Source organism: Acanthaster planci, linkage group LG01 (genome assembly GCF_054643075.1).
Source record: "Acanthaster planci isolate LZ-2023a linkage group LG01, COTS_SCS, whole genome shotgun sequence".
Taxonomy (NCBI): Eukaryota; Metazoa; Echinodermata; class Asteroidea; order Valvatida; family Acanthasteridae; genus Acanthaster; species Acanthaster planci.
This window is the reverse complement of record NC_141777.1, coordinates 5,028,724-5,049,284: the sequence shown is the minus strand read 5'-3', so window position 1 is coordinate 5,049,284 and position 20,561 is coordinate 5,028,724. Positions and strand designations below refer to the sequence as shown.

Genomic DNA, 20,561 nt, shown 5'->3' with positions numbered 1-20,561 from the left:
ATTCGGTTCCTTCTTAGCCAACCCGTAGTGTAGACTGGGATATGCAGATGTTAAAACACTGGTACTGTGCACTTCAACAGGTGGTATGTGAGTGTCACATGTCTCCTTTCAGCCAATAGGATGTTGTGAATTACACAAACACCTCAAGTTTTGTAAGAAAAAATGTTTTAATGTGGTGCAAGTGTAGGAATGGTTTCTGCTCGGTGTGGTCAATATTGCAGTGTTCATGATACTAGGTTAAGGACTCGATCCAAGCTTTGTCTTTGGCATGGTTGCTTTTGAGGTATCTACAGGTGTGAAAGTAATATCCAGTCAATACTCAGGATGACACCGCCAGTTTAGGCCTCTTATAAAAAAGGACTGGATTGTTGACTCAATCTGACTTTTCTTTTTGACAATATGATGTTGCATTTTTGAAAATCGTGGTAGGAAAAATGCGATTAGGCTCGTGCTTCATTGCCCGGTTTCAATTTCATTCAATTTCAAGTGTTTTGATTACTTACAGATTATTTGAAGTAATTTTAATGTACGGTTTACAGCAAAAATGCTTGTACTGAACTTGTAAGTATTCTGTGACACTGACTGTGAGTGCTTGATATCCAAGAATAGTAGTATTAATGTCATATAATACCAAACAAGCGGTACAAACTTGGATGTCATTGAGTTGACCAACAAACAGACTTGCATCTAGCTCATGAAGGATATGCCATGAATATTTCAGTGCTGTAAATTTGTATCTGGTAAATCGCAGTTTGCATGCAATTATCATGCATGTCTGACCTGTAAAGAGGGGGACTGAGCGCCTCAGGAAACCAGGCCATGGCAAATACAGGAGCCAGAAATAGGCCATAATCTGATTGACATGTACATGTAGGTATTGGTGTTAGATCAATAAACCCCGGAAAATACTTCAAGCGAATGGTTCTTTAAGTGCACGCCATGCACTCAGCGTGCAAGGGCACGTCACACCACATCCGTAGCCTTCCACCATAAGCACTCAGGGTACGTATACCGGTAGGTGACGATATGGCTTATATTGCCAAGTGTGTCCAGACTTCACAGTGGTTTAAGTCTCAAACAGCTTTATTTTTATTGCTTCCGTAATTAATGGAGCACAAGTGAGAAACAAATTGTCATTGCATTTTTATGTTATAATTTCTTACATTTAATACACCAATCTCAATTTAATCAAGTGAAAAATGCACCGTTTCATACATGTCCATGTCACATATATGTGTTGACTTACTGGTTTTAATTTCTCCTTTTACCTGCATGTACTGGTATATTTCTGTACATGTTCCGGGACAAAGTGTAAATATAATTTTTAATTGAATTTAGAATTTAATATACATTTCAAATGTCCGGTGGCTTTATTTTGGGGTTTACATAAAAGTATGACAAATTTCCTGAGACTTTTGATGAAAATTATGCAACTTCAGGTGCATCTCTGTAAATTCATTAGCTCAACATTTGGTGAGTAGCGCGCTGAATTGTTCCCATGACTGCAGGTTTTTTAATCTCTTTCATAGATACAGTACCTATTGCATCCAGAATAGTTGCATTGCTTGTGCCTATTTGGGCAGCCCTTCTGTAGTAACACCACACAATTTCTAGTAAGTAGTATCCATGACAAGTAACACAGAGCATTACGTGGATTTGTGATCCGCTTGACCCTTATTTGTCACTTTGGCTGTTCGTCACTCCTTGCCAAGGACACGATCAATATTCAATTAAAGAAATAACAAGCTTTGTTACCTGTTCCTCCTGGAGCTGGGATACGTGTGAGAATTTCCAGCCTGCATAAAACGTATCATCGGTTTGACGCTCTAAGCTGTAACTTGAAGCAGAGACTTATCTGAATAAGCGACATCACTGCAGTGCCACTTTGCTTACCTTACTTGAGTGTCCATTCGTTTTTGCACATAGTAAAACACTGTCTATGTACATGTATGTGTAAGAGCCACTGCAAATAATCGTGAGTGAGTGTCGTACCGGGTACATGTACATTAGCAGTCTTCTTATTCTGGTCTCTAGCCTTACGGCGTGTGGATACCATCATGGTTTTGACAGTTTCTTAGTGTCTTACATGGAAATATTCCAACAGAATTGTTCAACAAAGTTGCCATTGTATTTACCGACACCTTCAGGGTGAGTGACAGACTTGCACACTGTAGATATGTGTACATGAACCGTACGTATTGTGGGGACTACACACATCTTGAAATGGATGTTTTGGAAGAAATGTGTCCCCACAACTCAGTCTTGACTTTCCTCACAAAAGACGTTATTCCCACAATTTGTTGAAGGATTACTGGTGTTACAGTCTTAGCTTCTTTGAGACTTTGGAGCTGTCACCTTCTGTCCACTATTTTGGGAGCCATGGATATGTCTAGTAACAATTACATGTATGTTGTGGCATATTTTGCCTCAATTTGGATCAGTCCAAGGCATATTTACTTCTTGCACGCTGAGGTATTAGTATCAAGCTATTTTATTAACCGAGTTATAGTCCAGGAAGGAGCTAATCTACCCTTGTATAATAAGTCAAAAGTCTAGTCACTATTAACGGGGGAATGGGCAGTGGCAAAGGTGAGCCTTTGTCTCATTTCATTTGAGTAGCTTGTGATTCGAGACAGTGTGAGTGGTGCCTGTACGGACTTAACGAGTATGGTGACCGTCAGGACTCAACTTAATTCAATGAGATGACCTGCTCTGTTCTTTGAGGTGAAGCCAAATGGAATGGAGCGTTCTTCAATCCCTCACATATCTATGAAATTATTCTTTCCATTACTTGAATCTGAAGCACTCCCTTTGCCTATGTGAATAAGAAAAAGCCGCGACTGTGCCTATGTGCAGGAGTATATTGCATGCACATACAGGTGCGTGTAGCTCAACAGTGTTCTTACTGACGTATACATGTACATATATTTAACTGCAGCACTGTTGAATATACTGAATTATAAGGCAATGACACTTGATTTACAACCTGCACAACTTAATAATGATTGAGATTTGACTTTAAACCTGGAGCTGAAGTTTCTGCTCAATAGACAATAATGATTAGCTATTTGGTATAAAAATCCGGGCTCCTCGGAAATTACAGGTCCGTGTGCATGTACATGTATACTGTACTGTACTGGAATACAGGTGAATATTCCAACAGCTTGCCGTGATGATCTTTGCTTTGTGAACTTATCAAGAGTCAGAACGTGATCTGGAGATGGTTCTACGTGTATGTAAATGAGTGCTGAGAATCAATCAAGGCAGCGTCAGGGTAACGAGCGTGCCACACTGCAGCTATGAAGCCATCTCTCTGGAAATGACCAATGTCCAATATCCGGTAAGATGCAGCTCATTAGGCACTGCGTGCCGCGCGAGCTTGTGGCTGCATGGAAGTACATGTGTATAAAGGGAGTGAAAAATGACTCCAATGTGAGAAGTCGGCAGACCACAGTCCAGTTTCTGTCTTGGAGAAATTATAGTCTCGTTTGATGGTTGTGTGGTATTGTGGGAATGTACGCGACTACTTGTGTGAGCTTTTGTGGTGATTACGGTATATAGAGTGATTCCTGTGAAGACGATGATGACAGTGGGAATAGTATACTACTGGTATAAACAAAGATTATAAACATCATGGTGTACATTGTAAAACTGACTATAAAGTCATAAGAAAATACTACCAATATTTGTGAAAATAATTGTGTGTCCGGTTTGATATTAAGTAGTTGATCCAAGGTTACGGAAATGATTTGCTGGTGGATGCTGGTAGCATCTCTGGCAATGTGTATGTGCAACGTTGCCGTTTTAATCATTTTGACTTTTTTTTCGTTTGATTTCAGTTGCAGTTTTGGGCTGACAGGAATACATTTTAGACATGCGTGCATTAGAAATGGTCAGAGAAGAGTGTCAATTGATAATTTTTTTTTTTTTTTTTTTTTGCTTTGCTTGGGGAAGGCACTTCATGATCAAGTGAGAATTTAGAGGAGCTTGCATGCACCTGGGATGCATGTTTCCCAAAGGCACAGAATGTCAGTGAATATTTAGAGATTCTCTTCCTCTCCCTGTTGGGGGGAGGCATAAGAAAGCTCCAAAGGCAAAAGGCAAAAAAAAAAATTATTTCCTCTCGGATCCCCTCGAGGATGGCCTCCGATTGCTTCATTGCTGCATTCTCTAAGATGTTCCGCATCTCTCATTATCTGTCACCTTCATCCAACGTCACTCCGCCACTGAGGCCGCAAAACATTCGGGGGGGGGGAACTGGAGAAAGGTAAATTGACATAGCCAGTCCCTCTGGAGAGAAAAAAACGAGAGAACAAACGAGGAGAGAGTTCCACTTTTTAATTTTTTGGGATGGGGACCTGCCGATTGGAGCTTAAGATCACGTGTGGAATTTAGACCTGTGGAAATAAAGAAAGGTCTGACTGTGATTTGGTGGGTGCTGTTTTGGATCATTTCAGTCTTGTCTGTCAGCAACAGCTGATTTTACGGGCTTTTATTTGCTGGGGGAGTCAGTTGATGGTAGATTGAAGGGATTGTCAGGCTTTAGATGACCATTAAAGTAGGCTTGAGTTTGGTTCTCAACACCAAAAATGAGCAAAAGTGTTTGAGGAGGAAGGACTGAGTGTTGAATCTTGGCATTCGGACGGTGTCTGTTTGAATGAAGGGGAAAAAAACTGTTCTGGGGAGTATGCACATAGACACAAACCTGTGTGGCTTGCTTCCAGCATCGTCAGCACAGCAAATTTGGTCTCTCGGAAACATTTCTTGGAATTCTGCCGGAGAAGAAAATGGGGCGGGGGAGGGGGGCAGGGTGGAGGCAGGTTCTCATCCTGACTCCACACCTGTTCATCTGTTCACCTGCACTGTGCAACCCAACAGGACTTCCTGGACTGCCGAGAATACAACGGCTTAATGTCCAATCGATCATGGCAGGTGTGTTAGCCCTATCGCCAGACGAAAGCCCAGCCCGCTATGCAAAGTGACAAGCTGTTCATTTAAGTGTGCCAAGTCCGGATTGCTCCCAATTAATCGCCAAAGCGTGGGGTTGCACGCAGCATTTAAGACCACAGTTTACAGGAAAACACATGTTATCTACATGTACATGTAGGCAAAAGGGTCAGCAAAGTCATTTGGCTGCTGGCTTTTGGGGGGGGCATTACCAGAGCGGGCAATAGTTCTTATTACCGAAGTTCGGTAAATTTAAACACTGTGCATGTTGGTAGATGCACCCACAGTGTGCCCGTATCTACTGCATCATATGAACCATGCATGGATGAAATTTTTGGAATAGCGAGGAATTAAGTACTTCAAAAACTAAGGAAATCAAGTTCAAATTCTCATCATCTGAATGTACTGTACAGGTATGTACCAGCTTGAAATCCCATCAATTTTTTCCACGAACCTAATTCATTCAAAGGAACATAATTTCATGGCCTTTTTCCTAAAAATTGGCTGTAGATGCCAGGATTTGTCCAGACATTTGAGCCACCGTGCTTTAAGATATGTTCAGTTTTGGTGAATGCAATTTTTCTCCACCAGAAAATACTAAATTTGAAGTAAAGTGTCACATAGTTGACAAAGCAATCAGCAGATCTGTTAGTACCTGTGCTTTAGTGACGCATTTTACCACATGTAAGAATTGTACGTGTGCTCTACAGCTCTCACTGCTTGCTGTTCCTTTTCCTCTCATTAAAAAGTGGCCCCCTACATGTATATGTAAACAAATTTTATTTTTCTTGCCTGAACCAATATGATGATGACTGGATATCTGAAACGAGTGTATCTGAGCTGGTTGTAATGATATTGAAGAATTGCTGGAAACATGAGAGAGAATCAGAAATGTGCAGAGTGTTGGGTGTGCAAGAGTTACATGTGACCGTCACTGTGAAACTGTATGCATCATCAAGCATCGTGTGTTTTTTTTTTCAGCCAAATTTTTCAGACATGGTTTGCATTTAATATTGTTGGAACTTTTATCATTGTTGAATGTGTGTTACGTTCTTATTGTACATTTGCCTGCATGTTTAATTTTATGTGAATGCAGATCAATGTTTGAAATGGGCCAGGGAAAAGTTGTTTGGGTTAATTTTTTTTTTTAGGTTTTGCTGTGATGCTGTCAGTTTTGGCACTGTGATGCTACGTGGCGCTGAATTTTTACATTGAGTTCCATTGGGAAATTTAGACCAAAAAAATTCAAGACCACCAAAAAGATAAAAGAGATCCATGTACATGTAATGTATTAGTCTATATTTGGAAGCCAATGGAGGAAAAAAGAACAGGAAACAAAATGCATGCCAAGTACCAATACAAAACTTTGTCCGTGTTCAACTTTTTTGATGTCAACAATTCAGACTTTTCAAGGGATGGGGGTTTGGTACATATTGCTTTTTTTTCCAGTGATATCCCATTTTATTCATTCTTTTCACTGACATCATGTTTTCCGTGGCTTGTCTCTGTCGGTGTTGACTTGTTTTTTTTTTCTGTGTTGTTGCATGGAAACAGCTGCCTGGTATGGAATTGCGCATTTGACTGATTGAATTGCAGACAATGAGCACAATACTTCATTTTGGGACAAAGCAGTCTAATTTAATTTGGCTCCAGAAATGCATGGATCGCATGTCTGTGATGTTTGTATTCTGGCCTTGTAAACTGCATGTGAGATGTTTGTTATGAAATATGATAATTTTGTCGCGTTTGGTTATTACTGAAAATTTCTTTTATAAAAGAAATTTGAGCAAATGTAGCTCATTGCATTTTCAGTGAGAGATTATTGTGCTCAGCCTTGTTATTATGCATGTTAATGCAGAATGGAATGCTTGGAAATGTAAGAAAAAAACACATCAATGCACAAGATGTTTTTGGCGCTTGTTTGCATAAGTGTGCATGTTCACTGGCAGTATGTTAATTGAATGGCTAAATGCCCGTTGAGCTGATATGAATGGCTCTGAGCTAAAACCCCCGAGATGGCCAGCACTCCGCTAACTAGCGTAATTCAAAACAAGTGAATTTACTACATTTTAGATTGGTCAAGAGTTGAAAGTTGCCTCGTGAATAATAACCCCCGATTTGTCTTTATGACGTAATTTTTGTAGTCATTTTTTCCTGGAATTCAACCCTCTCCAATCAACTCATCAACACGCGTCATATCTCAGTATTGTTCCTCTGTTTTTCCATGCCACATTAGAATTTACGCCTGCACCTCAATCGCAATCTGATGAAGGTAGGTTGTCTTCACACTTTGGTCCATTGCCTCTGGTCCAAGGGTCCAAAGTTTCAAAGTGTCATGCCACATTGTCATCGTAACCTCTGACCTTTGAACTTCTTGTCCTAACCATTCCAACTGTTTCCTATTCAACATCAGCCATTGATATAAAACTCCATCTTTCCAGCCTGATATTGCCTTTTATTTTCATCATGCTCTCACACCTTTGTTTGTTTCAAGTTTACCTTTTTTTAATGTTTTTTTTCTGTTCTTTTGTTAAACTAACTTCTTACAGATGTCATAAAGTGTAAATAACAAAAATGGAAGTGTTACCGTGTAAATCAAAAACAGCAACCCTTTTGCAGAATGACATGGCCACAAGTGTATTTTTGGTTTGTTTATATTAAAATGACCCTGTGTGTACAGTATACAAGTTTTGCTTCTTGATTTTCTCATACAAAACTTGCTTTGTAATAAAAAGACATGTAGAGAATGGCAATTGTAATCATGATTCCTCCAGTCCGGCCAAATTTGCTTCAGGAAAATGGTTGCTGAGGCATTTTTTTGGTCAGTTGTACGTCTTATCTTATACATGTACCTTGGTGACTTTATAAAAGTGTGTTTATTTCTATTGTTAGTTCCTTTGGAATAAACGCCCATACTTTGAATCATTTTGAAGTTAATTGTACAAACCTACAGTAAATACTTAAGAAAGACATTTCTTGAAGTATACAGCATCTGGAAGAAATTCAAATAGTTCCTAGTGCTAATTGTGCTAAATTCCTCAAAACAAAAGTAATGCACACGTATAATTATTGTTGGTTTGAGTTTTCAATGTTAAAAATGCAAAATGCATTAATTATTCATCTCCTTAAATCGATCTGTAGTCGAATACCAACATTTCCTGAATTGCTAAATTTTTCCAATGAGAAAACGGATTAATTGAGGGTTGTTATAAATTACACAAACACCAGTAAAATTGTACATCACAGGAAAATGTTTTAGAATCTAGCTTAAGTTAGAATTGGTGAGGTTTATTTGTTAATGAGAAAGTGTTACGGTCAAATTTTGGTCAAATGGTCACAAGGAATATTTCTTCATTTACATGTAGCTTTACTGGCAAGATTCGGATTTTAGGTTTTCTTACAATCACTGTAATTTACTGCCCAGTTGGAGGGATGGGGTAATCTGTTAACAGGAGCTAATTTGGAATCGATCTCGTACGTCGTCGGAACCGAACAGCTGTCCACGGCTCCAGCTTTGGCACAGTCACACAATGTCCTTTCCCCACGGGTTGCTCGCGTGTCAAATTCCTCGCCATGTGTCCATCCTGGGGCTAACGCAAATATTTTGTAGAATTACAAAGCTGAAAGTGTAGGCCTAACGTCAAAGTTGGATACCATGTGCAAAAAGGCGACACATGAAACTTCAACATACAGATGATTTCACTGGCGTACCTTTTTTTCCCGGTACATGCACATTACATGTAGTTTGAGTATTGGGAAACCACACATGTAAGAACCTACATCTTCACAAAATAAAACAAAAACAGCGCCTCCCCAAAAGCAAAAATAGTACGGTGTTATTCAATTTTGTGAAATGACAAGTTTTTCTCCCGCCTTATTGGAAGTGGGATGCTAGTGACTGTACTTCCCTTCTGGTTGAGCTGGAAATTGTGTTGCAACCGCACCACCACCATTTGTCAGCCCAGCTGCTTGGGCAAGGAACCTGGCAACAGGGGCAGCCGGACAACCCACAACCGACGGCCAATTCGCCGGGAACATAAATTGAGTTATGAACTGGACGGTGTGTTTTCAGAGGGAAGCCCCATAATTGATATTCTTGCACTTCTGTTTGGACACTCGGTGATTAAATTTGGTTTGGAAGTTATATTTGTTGAGTTTGGGGGTGGTTGATGGAAAGTACAGGGTCCACAGCGATGGAGACTATGTTTTCAATCTGAAACTACATATATATAATTTCCGAAGCTGCCAAGTTGAAATATTTAGATGAGTAATGGGTTACTGACCGAAATATGACATAAATTGTACTAGTTTTGGCTGATAATACAGTGTAATATCCACCATTCCAAAACCTGGCTGAAGTACGTGTAGGTGCATATATAATTTTCATGTTGAACGATTTTTCCCTCTACTGTTATTTTTCATACTGAAGTGATCTGTCACAGAGCAAATGTTGTCTGCAGAAAGCTTTGGTAGTAATTGGCAATAAAAGTTGTAGCATTTATATCATTCATATGTATATTAGTGTCATTTTCCAGATAATAAATAGCTAAGAATTCCTCAGCCTTTCACGTATTGCTTAACAAATAATGTGGCTTTGTCTCTGCTTGCATTATTTAAGGATACTTCTGTTTCTCCCTTGAACATTTGTTTTACCCCTGAAGGAGTTTTAAATTGTATTTTTGTATATTTCTGCCAGTACTGTGTACCATTAGGAGATTCTTAATTTGAATGTGTCTCCAGATTCCTTTCGTAATATACTTAATATTTGTTATTATGTTATTGTTCATTTTTAGCTTTATAAGGGGAGTAATCCATTATCGGTTGATATCAAGTCACTTATTGTTTTAAATTTATACATATTGTCAAGTTTTTGTTCCGTGGTGTTGGTATACTAAATGTTCAACTGTGTGACTAACACTCTTGCATGTTGCATGATGTCTATGGAAGTGTTAAGTACTGCTAATTGGTTTTTTCCCTATATTTATTTGTCCGTAATGTTTCCCTGACTTGGTCTTAAAGTTTTCCATTTTACCTTTTTACACGTAAGTTTGTTTTCCTGTTTTTGTTAGTTTTGTTTAACGGTAAGGATTTATAAAAAAAAGTTTTCTACTACAAGTATGTTTCAGGTTATGTTTTCAATGCTTGTGAACAATTCAAGTACCTTTTCAGTTGTCTTCTAAGTTATTCATTTTTCCTGACCTACTTTTATTCTTATTTGTTCTACGTTCCCTTTTACAAGGTAAATGCATTTGTGACTTTTTGGTGCTTTGAGTATTGTAACTTAAGTATTGATAAAAAGGAAATCATATTTAAACTAATCACCCATTCTTTCTTACCAACATCGGCTGTAACTTGCTTCACAGCTTCTTAAAGAACAAATCATGGCGTGTTCTACAGACCAAGTTGATTGTCAAAATCTTGGCAAGTTTTGGTGTAACCAGCTGGAGAAATCTTGGCCAGAGATCAACAGTGTCAGCACAGTGTCAATCATTTTTTTTATGCACCGTACTTGTGATGCACATCACCTCTATTTCAAGACAGTTTCTATCTTTCAGTAAAAAAAGAAATTAAACCCTGAGCACCGATTTTCAACAGGTGTTTTTGTGAGTTTAAATATGATTTCCCAAATCCAAAGTATTTTAGAGATTTGCCACATACATGTATACCAGCTTGTAATTTAAGGTCTTTGAAATTGAGATGCCAGTTAATGAAAAATACCCACTGAAACTCATCATTCCTGAAAACAAAGTTGGATATATTGTAGCTCCCCTGCACGACAAGCGACGAGCACTGCTCCACGCTTCATGCATTGCCACTTGTACCTACACATGCTCACTCCCTCCCCTCACTCAATTTATCATCACCTCCCCCAGAGACGTCCGATATTCATAATCCTGAAACCTGTTCCATCAGTCTTGAATCCAATTTGCTGCAGTGTATCAATGATGAATGACGAATGTTGTTTCTTTTCCCTTTCTATCCCACTGTTTCTATGACAACAGTTCCAGAAGAGAGAGGTTAGTAACATTTCTTTTGTAGTGTGTCAATTAAGAGTTATCATTTTTAAGGTTCACGAAAAGTAATAAATTTCACTCATTTGTTTATCGTCTGTGTAGTGTGCCTAATCAATAATTTCCAGCCATTGGTAGCTACCGGTATCATCTAGTACAGGTGTAATACTCATCATGTTTGGTTTCACAGCTTTGCTTTGAGTAACTGTTCTCTCTGTCTTCCATTAAATCTGATATTAGAATTGTTGAAATGGTTCAAAGCTAACATGGGGGTTCAAACACTTTGTGAAACTTGTGTATGATTTACTTTACATTGATAGTTTTCAGTCATATCATTTTTCACCTGATATTACAGTAATTAATTTTCCCTTTTGCATTTTTCATACCCGGTGTTGATTAAATGTTTGTTTGGCAATTCAGGCCCTGTATATCTCCTGGGGGGATTAAATGTTACCCCTTCCTCCTGTCAGAGGTGGGATTTTTTTTGGGCTTGGTTGTCATTCAACGTTTCCTGGCCTGTGGTTAGGCTGACACCACATCGACAAGGTTCATCATGGAGTGTTCACCATCGGAGGAAAAGAAGGAAAGAGTGGCGTCTTTGAAGTAATCTTTTGAAATATTCATGGCGGCACTCGACGGCAGCGCATCGGAGTTCGTTCCAGGCCTGGCTCCGCTCTGCTGGAGCGTGCGATAAAAGATTTCTTATTGATCTCTCCTGGAGGGTCTCTTCTGAGCGTTGTCGGCGGTTAGGGCAGGATAAGAAATATGTCTTTGGGTGGTGCAGATTCAGTCAGCTGCGAGAGCTTGATTAAGTTATTAATGCAGTTTTGGGCAATATTTGCCAGCATGTGCCACGGGAACAACAAAATGGACACCAAAAGAAGAGACATAGAAAAATCTCTGTCTAAAGTCTTGTGCAGCTCAGAATTCTCTTCTCTGTTTTCACTTGCTTCTGTAGTTTCATGTAAGTTTATTTTATTGTTGGGGTTATGATTAGCACAGACTTTGAAACTTGTCTTGATGAATTCTTTCCTATTTTTGGCAAAACAGACCATAACTCTTTTGGAGTGTTTTACGTACAAGATTAGGTAGGATTGTAATGCTTTCACTTGCAGCCGAGGTCTAATGCAGTTTTCTTTGCAGAAACACCACGACAGGAATTTTTATGGAGAGAATGACAGAAGTTTTGGCAATGAAATCTTGTTTAGTACCAACTTAATTGCTTTTTTCCCCTCAATAGACCCTTCTCTTATTGTCTGCTATTTAAATGGATTGTGTTTGGGAACAAATTTAGCTTCAAAATACACATTTGCCCATTTGTGTTAAAAAGGGAGGTATTTTCATTTAGCGGCATTTATTTGTTTTATTTTTAATACTTCGAAAATTATTCTTTTGCCTTCAGGCTAACAGCCACTTGTATTTTAGCTTATTTGAGAAAGGACCAGTAGGGGAAACAAATTGTCCACTGAATTAAGTGATAAATTCACTGGCTACGTTACTAGTGAACTTAATCCTGTACAGAGGACAGGTAGGGTGCCAGTACCACCATAGGTGGTGAAGGGTCTTGTCACTGATCATGGAGCAAGACAGAGATGTTATTAAAACTCTCACATCTTTCAGGGATGTTTGGAAGTAGAGATAGACCTTTCTCGAGGGACGAATGCGTGTGAAATCAGTGCTGACCAGTGGAGAGCCACTCGATCAATTTGGAAAAGAAAAATTGTTCCGAATCATATGCTTGAATTTAATTTCCTGTACGTGATGGACCGGCGAGAGCCGGCGAGTCGCTAAGAAACGGGATCCTTTCCTGTGTTATTGTCCCAAATTCACGGCCAGGGCTTCCGTGTCTCCACAATCAATATCAGACTGAGGAAACTGTATACAGTGGTTTGAATTTAACTCTCAAAATGATTTATCTTTGCCAATTTGGCTTGTCCGGGCTCTTGTCTTCTTTCAGTGGAAGCACAATGTAAACCGACACTTTACTGCAACTCACCATATTCAAATGGACAATATCTAAATTTTTGGTAAAGATCAATTCTCTACCTACACCCAAATTATAGACCTATTTGCTTATTAGGTTGATATTTGTGGACTAGCAAGATATATTTGTCATGGCCAGTGTGACAAAGAGAAAAAGGGGAAAAAATGGAAAGGTAATTGGTTTCTTTTAAGATGAAAGCTAACCTCAAATCTCAGAATATCCAAGATTGTTCAACAGTATGAGAGACACACGTACCGGTAGTAATCATTTGTAGAAGTTTCTTAGCAAATAACTGAAACATTGAATTGAATTCTTGTATGAATGCATTAAAATTTTTATATATGCATGGGTTAATGGCACAGTTGTTAAAAGTTCAATGTGTGTTAGGTTTCTAATACAATAGACAACGCATTGCAGAGATGTAATGTATGTACCAGGGTATAACAAGGTGTCCCAGTTTCCCTTTTTTGGTCTATTTTTTTTAACGGTTGAGCTTTGCGGATGAGAGCACTGGCACTCCTGCCTAATATCATTTACTGGCACTAAACGCTTACAACTCAAGATGATTACTGATGACATCGCACGAGGGAGAGAAGACGAGGGGGAGAAAACCCACTATGCGTAAATTAATCACCCAGCGCCTAGGAAATATCTATTCAGACACGCCGATATGTGGAACGATATGTGCACATGGGGCACTGTGCAGAGTTCAAATGGAATACCATTGATTTGAACGGTTTCAACACTCCACGGAAGGAATAAGACTTGCAGCTAGCTTATGAATAAACACCCACTAAGTTCTTTAAATTGAATTAATCTGTGAACTGCCGGTTGACCACAGGCACAGTTTTCTTTTTCAAAAGCTCCTCATGTCAAAGGAAAATATATCTATTCATCTTTGATGTCATATCTTTATAATCATTGGATGAAGAAAAATTGCACTCCTTTTTTCAGTCAGAAAATGCCGAAAAATTAACGAATTAAAAAAATAAATTAACCTAAAGAAAAGATTATTGAATACGTAGTTTACTGGTCAGGTTGTCAATTTGCTTTCAAGGGTAATTATTGTAAACTTCAATCTCCAGAAGCTCTTTGTTGAAATTCTTCTCCAGTATCTCCTTTATTTCTCCCAATATAAGTTTTCCAAAATGAGTGTGAAAGGTTAATTCAGCAGAAGTGCCCAGCCATCTCGTATTTCTTTATTTTCATGGATGTCTCCCTCCGGTAATTATTGCAAACTGTCTCCTGAGCCATGCCGGAATGCGTGATCCTGATAAATTACACGACGTGATCCAAATAAACATTCTCCAGACGGCGATGTTCCTTCCCAGTGTCTGAATAATTCATTGAGATTAAATCAAACAGGAAGGAAAAACAATCAAATGTCACAGGAGGGGGACATCGCATAATTCAAGAACCACCGACTGTTAGACAAGAGCAATGCATCGATCATAAAAATCCAGCATTTGTTGGTAAGAAATCGGTAGACCTGCTGTCACCTACTTGTATAGGTAACCTTCCCACGCCTTGACGTTCTCCAGTCTTTAGAAGCCCACACATTACATGAAACAAAACTCTCCAGAGATCTTTTTTATTGCATCGCATAGATTGTGTATTCTGAGAGGAACATTCTCTTGAAAGGCTTGGCAAGCAAATCTTTGGTGTTGAACTTGAAACCTAACCAGGCCTTGCATTCTTTGACTAAGTATCACACTTATCATTCTGAATGCTCACTGCAATATTGGAGAGTTATGAAGGAAGATCAGTTGTACCTGGATTGGTAACGTTCCTCACAAGTGATCCTCGACACAGCTGTATTTCATGTCTGAATGAACTGGGACGGAATAGTTGTAATGAAAATGAAAAACAGTTTACGAAGCCGTTGTTCCAGTTGGTACCTCAATATGAGCATAAGATTATCCTAGTGTCAGGACACCTTAAGAATACAAAATTCGATGACATCCTTTATGAAAGGGAAGGGGCACCCCAGATGTTTCCTTTATGTTATGCATTTTCTGAGTAACTACAGAGGTCATTCCAGTATGGTCAAATTGGAGCTTTACATTTTGTATACGATAAATGAATGAGAAAAAAAATGTCTAAAATTGTGTTTAGAAGGTAGAGATTGGGACTGAAGGAGTATTGTCACCAATTATTAATCGCTGTCATGAATCATTCATTCCGTGTGAATCAATATTCATGCCGGTAGGAAAAAAGACTGAGAATACAAAAAAAAAAAATCAAATGCAGCCCAGACAGACGGTGCCTATTAGCTTAGCGGAAATCAATGTACAGTGCAGTGTGATTCATAAACTGGCCTCCCTCAGAATGTCAACATGTGATTCATTATACAATCCATTTTCATTGTGCAAACATTCCTGGCTTAATCAATGTGAAAGGAATAGAGAGACCTCTCTTGGATAAGAGCGGCATGCTGAACAATCTTAAGACTATAATGTTTCAGATGGGAAGCCATTAACTTGCAGGAATATGAAATAAAAGACAAACTGCACTTGTGCTGCAGTGTTCAGATAAGCAAAGCTTTCTTAGGTTGTAGTTTCGATTCCTATTGAGAACTTTGTATTTCCCTCGCATGACTGATAGAAAAGCGACAATTGTGGTAGTCTTTATTCTTGTAGTCAGTCTTGTGGATGAATTATTTTTGTTGTTTTGCTGAAGTGCTGTTAATAATTGATTGATTGTAATTGAGGCATGCTTGGATCGAGGTTATTGCTTGACTAGATCAATGCCAAAACTATTCTGGGAAACCTGAAGGTTAAGTGATAATTGATTGTGCCCATCTTAGGATGGCTGTGTCTTTCACTTCAAGTTGGAACCCAGCCTGGGGAACTTTTGACGTGTGTTCTTGAGCAGCCTCAAACCCCAGCAGGCACTCAATGAAAAATTGTTTGAGTTGTTTAATACACATACCTCCGGTTAACAACGCTAGATAAAGTGACGATTTACCATAATTCTTTCAAACGGTTACATTAAAAAAAAGTTGAATCAAAATGGAAATTGCAAACAAAAGCCGCTTTTAAACATCAAGTAGAAGTATGTGTGTATTTTCTCCTTTTCCCCAATAGTGGACTGGTGAATTTCTTGGGACGAGAGGAAAAAAGCAATAACATGCCAGAATGATCATAATTGCAGTGAATAAAGGAGATAAATGGTTTCTATGGTATCCTCAAAGAGCGGTCCCCTCATGCCAAGTACACAAGTATGGCATTATTACTGAAATCGTCGGGGGGGGGGGGATTGGGAACTCTTCTCTCTCTTTGGTCATATAACAGACATCTGGGACCCACCAGGATCTTCTCAAAACCTCTATTACTCTGCCTCGTTATCATTTAGCCTCCTGTTATCCATTATGGCGAACATTAGTCCCGGCAATATAGCCATGCGATATTTGATCGCGAAGAGAGATGAGTTGCCCAGGAATTTGTGTGTTTATTATCATATTATGGAATACTCTCACGTAGGATGTGAAAGCGTTGCAGTAAGTCAACAAGGACGTACACATGTTTGGGTGCAGGTTTCCACTTCTTGCTGTCAGTCAGGTTTGCCTATCAAGTGGTTGACCATACAGCAAGCAGCATGTTTCGCTATAACACTAGGTTTGCCAGTATTTTCCATGGGTTTAGGGATTTATGACTGCCAGCCATCTTTACATTTCCCTAAGGAATGGCGTTTCTTGTCGATGCTTTGAATGCTGCCAATATGCTTTTACACTGAAGCCTAAGTTACATGTAAACACACAGAACGTCATTTCTTCCTGCATCATGTGGACATCTTTTGTTCACAAGTCCACACAAGGTACGTAAGGTTAGTGCATACCCGTTACTGGGTTATGAGCACTATGAATGACTGTAAATTTTGATGTAACGTAGACAAGAATGATACGTGGACATTTTTTGTCTTGTGAAGGAATTCAAACTGTCCTAACAAAAGAAATTGTCTACCTAACGAGGGGAAGGCCTACCAAGGCAGACAGTGTATGGTGTGTAGAGGCTTGCAGTTATGAGAACTGCCATTGTTTTACTGCAGAGTGGTAGAATGGAAGATGTTGGATTTATAAGAAACTGAAAGAATATGATTGGAGATTGAAATAGAAATTACTTCAAAGCGGTGATGATGGAGACTTGGTTCTTCTATGGTTTGATAGTTTGATAATCTGTATAGATGCAAATTCTAGGAAAAGAGAAAATAATTTATGACCGCGTACACAACCATTTGGAGTATGGAAGTTGCTTTGAGCATTTGCCTGTGGAAAAAGGAGTGTTTTGGTTTTAAACATGTAGTTAAATCTGTGTTTAGCAAACCACATAATGAGCCAGTTCAGTATTTTGAAAAGTACAAGTGGAAGTTGGCATATGGCGTGCTGATAAAGCAGACCTCATGTGCATTTACACTGTTTCCAAATGACGCACTTCATTTTAGGCATGTGTTGTTGGAATACTAAACTGGCTGAGGTAATATGCTTATGCAGAGTTGGTCAGTGTGTCAGATAGTATCTGATATTTTGCTTTTTACTTAGAGATCATTTTAGGTATATCTGTTTCCTGCTCTGTTCTTGCTTAATTTAACATTATTTTTACATAACAGTGGGCCATGTGAGGGTATACATGCAGTTCACTGAAATATGATTGGATTACCCAGCTTTAAAAAATTGAAAAAACTCAGATTGTCAATCCATTCTTTGATTGTCTGTCTTGCCAATTTGATTTTTGTCAAGTGGCAGAAAGGTGGACAACTAGTTGTCTCCTGTCAGACCCACCCTCCTTCTTTTTTCTGTACGACTGTCAGAAATTGACACTTGTGTCTTTGCATTTGAGAAACATGCCTTTCCTGCAGATGTTTAGAGGTAGTGGGAAATTTTTGTTTCCGTTTGGGTTAAAGGAAAAGGTTGTACAAATATTTAGAAGGGGGAATCAGAAATGCTGACAGTGATGGATGATTTTTTTTGGTGTTCATCATCAACAAAAATATCCAGGTTCCATCTCCATGTCTACGATAGTTCAAATAAAAAAGCATGTGGTTTGAGCTTTGGAGGAGCTGGTATATAGAGGCATGGCTCTTCTCATTGGTTGATGATCGATAGTAATTTCTTGTGCACACATGAACACATTTCCTGAAGCTGATGTATACGCATCTGGTATTTATAGCCAGAATGGCTGTCCGCTGTGGCTCCGGCATGTCCAACCCATGCCATTTGTCGCCGTGGTAGCGTCATTTTCCAGAAGATTCGCAGAAGTGCATTGATCAGTTATGAATTACCCTATATCCTGATGCCGAATGTTGTCCTTAAATGTGGAAATTGATTCTGTGGTTACCAAACTGTAATCAAAATATCCAACTGAAGGTATCGTCATCAAAAAATGAGTTCATCACTTTTTAAAAGAAGCAAGCGAAAAAAGGGCTTTCATATTCAATTCATTTTGTCCCTAAACAGTGTGTCAGTAATGGTCATTGGAATCATTCTCATGGGATCAGTTGCAATATGCCTGTCTGGTCTTTTTTTGGTTGGGCAGTGTCCAGCAATAAAATCAGCTCTTGGAATGTTCTGAGGCCTAGATGACTTACATGTACCAATTGTTTTATATTACGTGATAAATAATTGCTCTGAAGTACGAAGTTTAAAAATGTGAGTCACTGTGATTAATTGTTAGCTTTTCAAGGCATAGTGTGAGGTAATAATTTGAAATTTTGTGGCCTGATTTGTCAGTGAAATCTGAGGATATACATGTACGTGTACTCGCAGCTCTTATTTCAAAGGAAAAAAAGAACATCTTTTTGTTGGCCTTTGTAAGTTCTCTCTCCAGAAATCATTGCTGCCATGAACATCTTTGGCAGACAGGTTTCATGAAGAGGACATTGTGAGGTCTCTCCGTCTCTAGCTCTCAAGGCCATTAGGGGGCGGAGCTTAAGAGGGATTGGGGATGAGAGTGGAGAGTGCAGGTGCACTAGGTTATTACTTGAGAAGCTGGAAGGATAAACCTGTCATCTGGCTCGGTGATGGAGAGCCACAGGCCGCCTATCGGGCTGCTTGTGCAGTGGGAAAAGAAAGATATCGGCAGATGTTTTTTTCTCCTCCTCCTGTAGGGCTTACATGTAGGATGTCCAGAAACAGGCACTCAAGGCATCGTCTGGCTGTGATTTGAATTTTTCCAGCTGTAGATTTTTTCCATCTTAGATAGCTTCCTTACAGAATAATACGTGGTATGGTATTAATAAAATTATGGATTTAGCCAAGAACTTGGGGTAATATGACGAGAGTTTGTGTACTTGGCATAATTATTGGTTCCGATGTGGTCACCGGTGTACTCTACTGAGGGAGGCGGGGGCAGAGCAGGGATGGGGGGGGGATATGGGTTGGTAATTTTGTACAACACCCCAGAACATGAGTTCCTATACAGTTTCCTGTTTAAGTTGTAACCAGGTTCACCACAGGATGGACAAAGACATGCTTTTTGTCAGTTTATTTCCGCAGCTTGTGATTTGCCTTGAGACTGGATGACTAGTGACCAGTATGATTACATCTGCCTTTTTTTTCTTCAATAAAATCACTATTTGCATTTGTTAGTCCATGGCATGCCTTTATCATCGTAGCACTTATCACATAGAAAAGTGATAGGTGACTAAGATTCCATTCTAAGCATGAATGGCAGAACTTACTTGACAGTTGGAAAAGTTAGTTTCATGATATTTTGTAATCTTGTTAAGTCTGTGTTACATACAAAAAATTTTGTTGGTAAAGGAAAGGAAGTTAACATAATTTTGGTTTGAAATTGTTCAATTTGGGATGGCTTAATTTTTTGCCCACAGAGGAAACGGCAATCACTGCCACATTTGACGGCACCTCGTACATCAGCTACAGTCTAGCCCTGGAGGAGATCAACACACTACAAGACGATGTGATCTTTGACTTCCGCACCCAGCACCCAAACGGCCTACTGCTGTACGTCGGCCACGAATCGGACTTCATCTACGTAGCACTGGTCAACGGCCTTCTGGAGGTAGCCATCAACCTCGGCTCTGGGGAGTACCGGCATAGTATTCAGCCCAGACGGGAGATGGATGTCTTCACGGACAACAACTGGCACAAAGTCCGCATCTCCAGGACCAGAGGAGACGTGAGTGAGATAACTCATTTCAAAAAGCTGGTCCTTAATCCGAGCGATTTGACAAGTGACCTTACCCTGCTTAATAGTGAAAACATTTGAACACAGTTGATGGAATGCAGAAGACGTTGCCAATCAAAATCCAATTGCTGGAGTATTTGTACCTCACCGTAATTCATTTGAAGAGTTGTGTTTGTGTCATATTTGCCCCTGAAGACCTGCTTAGATTTTGTAAGACTGGAAAACAATCTGGGTATTTTGGGTTTGTTTCTAGACAGAGCATTCTGCCTGGTTCATCCCAGGCATGATGCTTGGGAGAGCTAGGAGATTTGGAACTTCGCTTCCCTTTCCTTTTCTTTTATGCCAAGCATGAGCTGGCTTTGGCAAGTGAATTTGATGAATATAATCTCAAACAGAGTGAATTTACAGCAGATATATCACTTGAGAGATGGTTATGGCTTGTAAGATTAGTGCAGGGGGAAAATTGCAGATAACATA

The 20,561-nt window shown here is 39.3% G+C and overlaps 1 protein-coding gene across 11 annotated transcripts in view; it reads left to right on the top strand.

The window, feature by feature from the left end:
- LOC110986257 (neurexin-3b-like) overlaps positions 1–20,561 on the top strand; it is a 91,570-nt gene that overhangs the window by 37,984 nt on the left and 33,025 nt on the right. For 10 of the 11 annotated variants that reach the window (XM_087133344.1, XM_087134051.1, XM_087129658.1 and 7 more), the window contains 3 exons: positions 7,184–7,219; positions 10,950–10,964; positions 19,768–20,075. In XM_087133344.1, coding sequence (XP_086989470.1) covers positions 7,184–7,219; positions 10,950–10,964; positions 19,768–20,075 — 359 coding nt within the window. The remainder of the gene's footprint in view (positions 1–7,183; positions 7,220–10,949; positions 10,965–19,767; positions 20,076–20,561) is intronic. The other variant, XM_087133712.1, reaches the window with a different exon arrangement.